At 36.0% G+C, this 8,866-nt stretch overlaps 1 protein-coding gene across 2 annotated transcripts; it reads right to left on the minus strand.

Moving 5' to 3' along the window:
• Positions 1 to 3,188: 3,188 nt before the first annotated feature.
• LOC113319541 (E3 ubiquitin-protein ligase AIRP2-like) lies at positions 3,189 to 6,680 on the minus strand. Of its 2 annotated transcripts, none has more exons than XM_026567795.1 (5): positions 6,426 to 6,676; positions 5,080 to 5,236; positions 4,879 to 4,945; positions 4,557 to 4,791; positions 3,189 to 3,809 (listed from the first exon to the last, which is right to left on the minus strand). In XM_026567795.1, the coding sequence occupies exons 1-5, from the start codon at positions 6,494 to 6,496 to the stop codon at positions 3,599 to 3,601; spliced, it is 741 nt and encodes a 246-aa protein (XP_026423580.1). In that variant the 5' UTR covers positions 6,497 to 6,676; the 3' UTR covers positions 3,189 to 3,598. The 2 variants fall into 2 exon arrangements, with proteins under 2 accessions (XP_026423580.1, XP_026423581.1); XM_026567796.1 differs by having other exon boundaries at positions 3,599 to 3,809; positions 5,080 to 5,230; positions 6,426 to 6,680.
• Positions 6,681 to 8,866: the final 2,186 nt, after the last annotated feature.

The raw sequence follows: 8,866 nt of genomic DNA on the forward strand, positions 1-8,866 counted from the left end.
TAGAAAGGGAACATATCATCAAAATATCAAATTTAAATTCATTGTCGTTTGAGTTTTAAGTGGAAAATGGCTCAAATCATATCCGATAATGTACATATAAGAGTGTCCACAGATCCTCCCTCAGTAAGAGCAAGTATTATGGTAGAAGAACTCCATCTTCCATCTTCCATGCCAGATCAACATATGGAATTGTTTATGGAAGCTCAAGTCTTATAATGGAATCACATAAACGTTAATCCAAAAATTATTTAACGCTAAAAAGAATAGTGTTTGACTTGGTCAATTGTATTTGACTAAAATACTTGCATGGTTAAGATTAAGAATAACTTTTTTGCGCTTGACTTATGTTAAAAGACGAAAAACACTAACATCGCCTTTTAGCACGCTAATTAGAATAAAGTTTACCTCTAGTCAGATTACTGTCCATTCCACAAAATGATGGAATTTGGCTTGGAAAAAATGTGGATGGAACCAACTCGGAATCCATTAGACTCGACATTCCACACTTTTTCCAAGTTTGGAATAGGTTAGATCCCACCATAATACTTTCTCTAAGTAATGGTAATATATTCACCCATCTTTTCACCCAAAAGTACTACTGCCGCCACTCACATTTTCAGCATGGATGGCATTACAATTTCCTCAAATTTTCTGCGTAAAAGCACTATGGATGCCTATTTTGCTTGGATACAGTTTAGTATAGCTAAGCCAAAAGAGAGCAACATTCCACAAACTATGGTAGAGTTGCATTTCTTGGCTCATTGCGACGGAAACTAATAGTAGTTATGAAAACTCAGTATTCGCAGGTGTTCTTAGATCTGGTATTTCGGATTTTTAATGTATAAGGGAAATTCCTATGGCAATGGTCAAATTGAAAATTTTATTGAGCCAGGTGGATGGCCAAACATGTTTCTCCACTATGGGAAAAGAAGTGGGTGGTTGATCATCAAGCGTCGGGTCAAAGAACAATCGCCAGCATGTCTAGCACAAACTCGGCGTTGGAACCACAACCTCTGGCGTTTGAAGCAAAAACGCCAACAGATAGTTTTTTGAAAATTCAAAATTTACTTTTTTACCTCTATAAATTACCACCATCTTCAAACAATTCACTCACCAAAATTCACTTCTCTAGAATTTTCTCTTCAAAATCTATTTCAATTTTTTAGTTTATTGTTGGTGAAATGGCTGAAAAGGCGATCACACTTTCTTGTGATGCAAAACTTGAAGTTGTTGATTCTAAGATATGTGGGAGTTTTAAAAAGATTGGAAATTGTAAGAGGTAAATACAAGTTTTTGAAGTTGCTGCAAGAAAATGTTCCGCTAAAAAGGCAAAGAAGAGCTCCAGTTTTGAAAGTTAACAACAAAAAATTCAAAAACAAAGGCGAAACTGTCAAAGAGCGCGTTGAATGGAAGATACGTCAAATGAAGATAAACAAGAGGCCAAAGCTTGTACTTGATTTTTATTGAAGTTATTTATTAGTTTTTATTATTGTCTAAGTTTATATCTTGTAAAAGAATTGGCAGTTTTATCAATGAATGAAAGTATTTAGATTTTAAAATAGATTTCCACTTCAGATTAAGCGATATTTATTACAATTTAAACTTTCATATAATATCAAACTACATTTTAATAAACCACAACAATAACATCAAACTACATCAAATCTAGCGACAATATCTTTGTAGAGTTCATAGCATTCAAAATGCTTAAACTCTCTTCTGGTTTCTTCAGTAAACTTTGTCTGAGCGATGGTTTTCTGTAAAACAGATAAACAACAAGTTCAAATATTTATGATGCAGTTGATCAGTGAGGACAAAAGTAAGATACTCATCAGTTCTTCGTTGGATAATCCAGAATTTCTACGGTGAACCATCCACAAAACTTTTGTATAAATAGCTAAATCATGCATTGGATTAAACAACCACATCATACATGAGAATAAAAGAAATACATTAGATTAAAACAACCACTACATAGGCGTTAATTCTCGTTGGGTGGTGAAATTTCTAGGGCGACATAGGGATCATATCTATTGAGCACCCTAAGAATGTTGAAACAAGCTTGGAAGTCGAAAGGACGTCCGCCATGAGATACTGCCCACATCGCTAGAGTTTTGGGTTCCACCTCATGTATAATTTCACCGTTGAGTTTATTTTTGTGATTCTCCACTAGTACAGCGGTGTATTCCGATACATGACGACTAATTAAACTAAAACGATGCGATAATACGTGAGAATCACGCCCATTAATGTTCCCTGTCTCAGCGGCGAACATTCTATAAACTTTCTCCTAGAAGCACAACCTCAATGCGGCTACATTCCTATCGACAACATCTTGTGTGTGAAAAACAAAGGCTCTACAAATAGCTAAATCCTCTTGTTGAGTGAATCTAACACCACGAACTCTGGGAGGCATATTTGTAGATGATTTGAGAGTGAAGAATGTGTAAAACGTGTGAATTTGGAGTTGAAATGATGAGTATTTATAGAACTCAAAATTATAGCCGTTGGATCACAAGAGTTTTTAGTCGTCCAGATTTAGCCGTCGGCGGTTTTGGGAAAAACGCGGGAGGGTTCTCCAGAGACGCTGGCGTGTGAAGTAAATACGAGCGATTTTGGCTAAAACGCCAGCGTTTCTGGCTCTCATGCCAGCAAGTGTGCCACGATCTTCCGGCCTTCCATCAAGCGCGCAACTGTTCTTCCATCTCACTCAACAAATCAACAAATTTGTTGGTTTGTTCATCCGTTTTTCATGTTTGGTGAGTCCATAATGGGATCAAAATGAACAAATCTTTGTTTATTGAGTCCATAGGAATAGGAACTGCTTCAAGTAGGAAAACCCCTAAAATTTAAGGGATATATTAAAAATTGAATACAAAAACTTAATTGATGGAAACAAAGTTCCCGACAGGCATCGCTTAGCTATAGGGAACAGATGTGTTCCCCTCAATAGCTAAGCCAAGCGTTTTCACCACATTCTAGCAAAGCGAAGGGCGATAGTGGGTTGGCCTTCGTTATAATTAAGCTATAGCCAAGCAAAAATACCTGCCATATTGCTTGGCCTTACAGAGGCTCAAATAGAGACCCGGGCAATTTCATGAATCATTTTAATGACTATGTTATTGAGAAACAAACCACTATAGAAGCACACGTAATTAGAGCTGCAAGAACATGCAAAAACACGTAAATTCACTGATTACTTGTACTTGGAAAGAAAGTCAAAGTGATATTGAGTTACAGAAAGACAGCGACATCTAATTTACGGAGGGAGTACTCACAAGGACATATTCCAATTTCCAATTCAAAAACTAGGGCAGGCCCATAAAGCCCAAGGCAAACAGACTCTCCTACTGTACAAACATGTACAAAGTTCCCTAATTACAATTTACAGGCCCCTTACCCAAGTGGGTTTCCCTTCACCTTTTCTTTCATGTCTGACTACATTGATAACTTAGGCAGAATTTGGTTTAGAAATGGGAAAAAGAAACACTTAAACACTACTCTTCTATCTGTCCAAAATAAAACGGTGCAGATTTTTTGGTTGTAATAAACCAAAAACCGACGGCTAATTAAAGATACATTTGACCAAGAACATTAATTACTTTACGTGTGAATCGCAGTTATTGAAAACAGAATCTGGAATGATCTCAGGCAACTTATCTATGTACAGAAAAAGCCTTTCAAGGTTCTCCCTCGTCAGTGTTTCCATGTCGACTATGTCTCTGCTGTCAGTAAGGATCCAAAGATCACCAGAATTTACTCCTTTCAGACTATCACGACAGAATGGGCATGACTGTGATCTTGAATACCTGAAATGGTAAACAAGTAAACAACTAATTAGCCCTCGATTAACTTAACAAGTGGGATGCATATAGCGTCCAAGCTAATAAGAAAAGGGTGCAAGCAAAATTTCCAGAAAATAACATCTAATAAACAGCTATATTTCTTTGGAGAAGTAACCTGCTTCAGGATGATGAACAACTGCAGGTCCCAACCAGATACACGCCCTTGCCAGAGCTTTCCTACCTAGGTCACCTCCTATAGCAAGGAATTGGCTCAAACAGATAACAGTGACGAGCCAAGAAACTATATTATTATTGTCCGTCTCATGGAAGTCCTCCAAATTTGTCAAATAAAATAGCAGTACTTCTCCTGAATGGGGGAAGAACGGCTTGATACTACTTTAGACAGCCTCTCAGCAAATCTCGCCAGAAATAAAGGGTATTTTAAAAGTTCCAAGTCATATTTGACCAAAAATTTAAATCTTTAGAACCATCATCAACGCCAGAGGTTCTTTAGTCCAAAAATTACCAAGCTTCTGATCTATATTTTGAAACCGCTAACTGGTAATGAGCACCAGTTGTGAAGATTCAAAACAAGTTAAATACAAAATGCTACAAAAGAAATAGCTAACCCTCGCACATACACAGACATAAAATTGGGCGGAAATTATAAAGACAACTTGTGCATTGAACAGCAACTTCAGACAAACACTGACATGGTTAATACCTAATATTACCGAAATATTAATATAGAACAGAAGAAGGACAACGTACCATTCGCGGTAGCACTTAATGCACATGGCATGGTTACAATTGGGTAATACAATCTTGCTGTTCATCTCCATACAAATTCCACATTCTTCTTCTCTTTCAACATCCATCTCCGAAAGTTTACTATGTTCTTCGCTGCTTCTTCTCCTATACCTTTCAATACATACTGCCTTTTGCTTCTCATCTTCCGTATCAGTAATACCTCTTTCCAGTTGCATTAAAGAGGGGAAAATAACAGCTACACAACAAATAGCAGCTATATTTAGGCAAGAGAGGCTAGAACTTGCATGAACTCACTATAAACTTTACCCCCAATTTTATTTACCATAGAACTCCCGAATACTAGCTTTCCTTTCGTGGGTTGACATAGTTGTCGTGCCATCCACATAAACCTGAAGCACACGCAAATCCACATTTAGATAAGCATGCTTAAAACAAGCGTGAGTAGGAAGTGGATAATTTCTTCTCTCTCTCTCTTTTTTTTTTTTGCACAAAATAACTTTTAATTAAAGAGATGTATAAGGACCTTATAAATTAAAATCCTTAGCAACCCCAAAGCACCTGCAAGGTGGCAGTCTGTCCATTGTACAAGAAAAAGAAACAAGTGTGCTGCAGGGCTGTATGACATTCTCATCTGAAGGCATGCACCATCATAATCCCTAGGAAAGTCCGATGCCCTGAACCTTACGGTATAAGTTCAGAACTTAAATAACAGAAACAAATAATAGAAAGATAACACCTTTAAATAATCGAACAAAAAAAAAAGATAACACCTTTAAATAACACTTGTATGGATAGGGATACCCATTAACCTATCTGTGTCATTAAAGAGGTATGCAAGGTCGAGAACTTTTTCATTAGTGTAGCACATTGCATGCTTTTCACCTTATCTTCCGTTCATGTGCAACTATTAGATTACTAAAGTTAGTTATACTTATCAAAGATTTTACATGCTGAGACCAGTTAAGTCACTTTTTAAATGCTAGTTTGTTTCCACTTCAACTATCACAGTTAGTTTATTGACCAGCAGTTGATGATCCGCCTCTGGTGAACAATGAAGGATCTTCCATTCTTCTCATTCACACTCAGAAGTTGTTAGCAATGTATCAAATCTTTCTTGCATGTGAGCTCTACTATGAATCAGTATTGACTTTGTAAATTAGTGACAGGCTGACTCTAGAACTCTCCCCATTTCTCCCACAAATTCTTATACGCTTGTAAGCAATTATCATTCCTAAGTACCCAATCCCTCAACAACTCCCCAGTAATTACAACTTAATCAAATATGGTAGGTGTGCCTCAGACAGTAACCAGTCCATGAGTAAATGCTGATATTAAACAAGATTTTAAGAAAAGCAAATTGGATACCCCAGAGACTACTGAATTGGATGAAAAATGTCCAAAAGAAGTAAAGTTAAAAACTTTAAATATGAAATAGATGCCTAACCAGAGAATCAAAGATATTAAAAAGATTGAGAAAGAAGAAATTGGTCACATAAAGGACACAACATCATGAATTTGCCTAAGAATGTAACAATACCTGTGATGAAAATCAATTTTCCCAAACTGAAAAAATCCTATAGAAACTTCAATAATATAACTAACGAATTAGAAACTAATTGGATTTTCACCAAAACTGGTTAAAATTAAAATCTTCACAGAAATAATAGAACATATTTAGCAAATGCCCACTGCAGTACATGCAGAATCCTGAACTTGATCAGGAAAAAGAAAAAAAAAACTGAAAAAAAATAAAATAAATCCTGAACTCGATCAAGGATAAAAAAATCAACAATTTCTCAATCAAAAACTAAAGAGGAAAAAACAGAAGTAGATATACTAAAAATAGAATAGAAGAGCTCTATGACTTACAGTGTATTAGCATGCTGAATATCTGCTTCAAGAACTTTCAAAGAATCCTTAAACGATTTACCAAGGTACATCTCCTTTCTTTGAAGAACTTATCAAAACCCTAATTATAAGTTCACTTTCCCCCTTACACTAGAAACCCTAATTTTTCTGTCTTCCTCACACGGTGATCCTTGGTCTGGCTTTTTGTCTTCTGTACGTTTTTCTTCCGACTCTGTTTCTGATACCGAAGACGAGAAGTTGTAGGTCTGTCTGTTGTGGTGCCACTTCTCCCTATGCTTTCGGTAGCTTTGCCTCCACGCACGCACGCCTAGTAGTGGGATAGTTCCACCCAAGTTACTCATTATTTTACTTTTACTGTTGCATCTCTTTACATTTAATTCGAAGTTCATTTAACGGTTAAGAGCAGGATAGTAAAATTTCGATAAATTAATATGATATGCACGTTAGTGAGATTAATTTATTAAGTTAAAATTTAGTTTATACAAATCTAGTTAGAACCGAAAAATTTCGCGAAGTAACTTATTAATCAAAAATCAATTTATCGAAATTCCACATTTTGTATCTACAGAGCACTAGTTAACCACTATACTAACCCATTAAAAGAGGAGCAGCAGTAATCGTACTAAATGGCATCCATATATGCAACCCAATCACCAAGTTAAAATTAATAATGCGACGATTAATAGAAAATCTAATGGGTGCTACTATTATCGTGTAATTCAGGTGTTTGGAACTTATGGGTGCTGAAACACAATGTTGGCATGGTGGTATATGCAACATAAATTACAAAGCCACCCTCCGTCCCATTGGAAAATCAAGAAGGCTATTATTGGGGCTTCACATTCTAATAGAGGGGCTTCATTTGAATTCTTAATGTTCAAAAAAGTGGTTATGGGATATCCTAGCACATATACAAAATGTCTAGATTACCCTTTAACGAGAAGTGATTTTACGTCCAGGTTTGAATTAATTCCAACCATAGAATTTTATTTGCATGTAATTTTACGTCTAAGTTTGGATTACTTCCAATCGTAGAAGCTCATTTTACGTCCAGATTTCTTTTAATTCCAACCGTAGAATCCGATATTACGTCCAGTTTTCTTTAATTCCAACCGTAGAAGTGATTTTACGTCCAGGGTTGGATTATTTCCAACCGTAGAAGTGATTTTACGTCCAGGTTTGGATTAATTCCAACCGTAGAATTTTATTTGCATGTAGTTTTACGTCCAGGTTTGGATTAATTCCAACCGTAGAATTTTATTTGCATGTAGTTTTACGTCCAGGTTTGAATTAGTTCCAACGATATAAGCTCATTTTACGTCCAGGTTCCTTTTAATTCCAACCGTAAAATCTGATTTTATGTCCAGTTTTCTTGTAATTCCAATCGTAGAAGTGATTTTACGTCCAGGTTTGGAATATTTCCAACCACAGAAGTGATTTTACATCTAGATTTGGATTATTTCCAACCGTAGAAGTTTATTTTACGGTCAGTTTTTCTTCCCACAAAAACTTTGTCCCATAATTCACCAAGTATACAACAAAATTCATTAATTTAATTTTAATCTAATTAAATTAAATTAAAATTAACTAAATAAGGGTTGTTTAGTCATTATAAAATTATTTGAGATAAGAGATTTTTAATATTATTTATGGATGATCCGTTTTTGTCTTATTAGATGATGCCTCTCTAATGGAATGTGTCGCCTTAATAATAGCCTTCAAAATCAAAGCAGTGTCTGGATTCTCTGGTACAATGGATAGATACGAACAGAATTAATAGTTTATTTCGACAAGATAAAGTGGAGACAAATTAATTGAAATAACAGACAGAAAAAAAGCCAGATTCCATGCTGACCTAAATTTAACATAATAAATAAATGATTAAGATGGTAGTGATAAAAATATGGGACATTTGCTAGATTATTCACCAACTCCTACTTGGTCATTTTGGAATGCATTTTATTAAGAGTTTTTATAGTATCCTACGGGTCCGCATGTCTTTCACCATGTTTGTTTACTCCTGACTCATCTGAGTCGTCTGGATCTGAATCATCTGGATCTGAGTGAAATCACCTGACTCATCTGAATCTGAGTCGATATGTTTGTTTTGAATCAGATCTGACTCATCTGACTCGGAAATAAGTGAGTCAGTGGTTTGGTCCCATGAGTCAGGAGTATTTTGTTACCTGACTCAAATGAGTCCGAGTCAGGGGTTATGTATGAGTCAGAGGTCGAGTCAGATCTGACTCAAAATGGAAAACAAACGGTCTGACTGCTGACTCGGTCCGAGTCAGGAGTTGACTCAGATTCAGACGCCGAGTCAGCTGCAAACAAACAAGTTCTTTGTCTCTCCCTGGATAACACAGGATAATGGGTTTGCTTTCGGCCTTTTCTTCTCCATGGATAACATAGGATTATGAATTTGCTTTCGGTTTGAACTT

Source organism: Papaver somniferum, chromosome 10, assembly GCF_003573695.1.
Source record: "Papaver somniferum cultivar HN1 chromosome 10, ASM357369v1, whole genome shotgun sequence".
Classification (NCBI taxonomy): domain Eukaryota; kingdom Viridiplantae; phylum Streptophyta; class Magnoliopsida; order Ranunculales; family Papaveraceae; genus Papaver; species Papaver somniferum.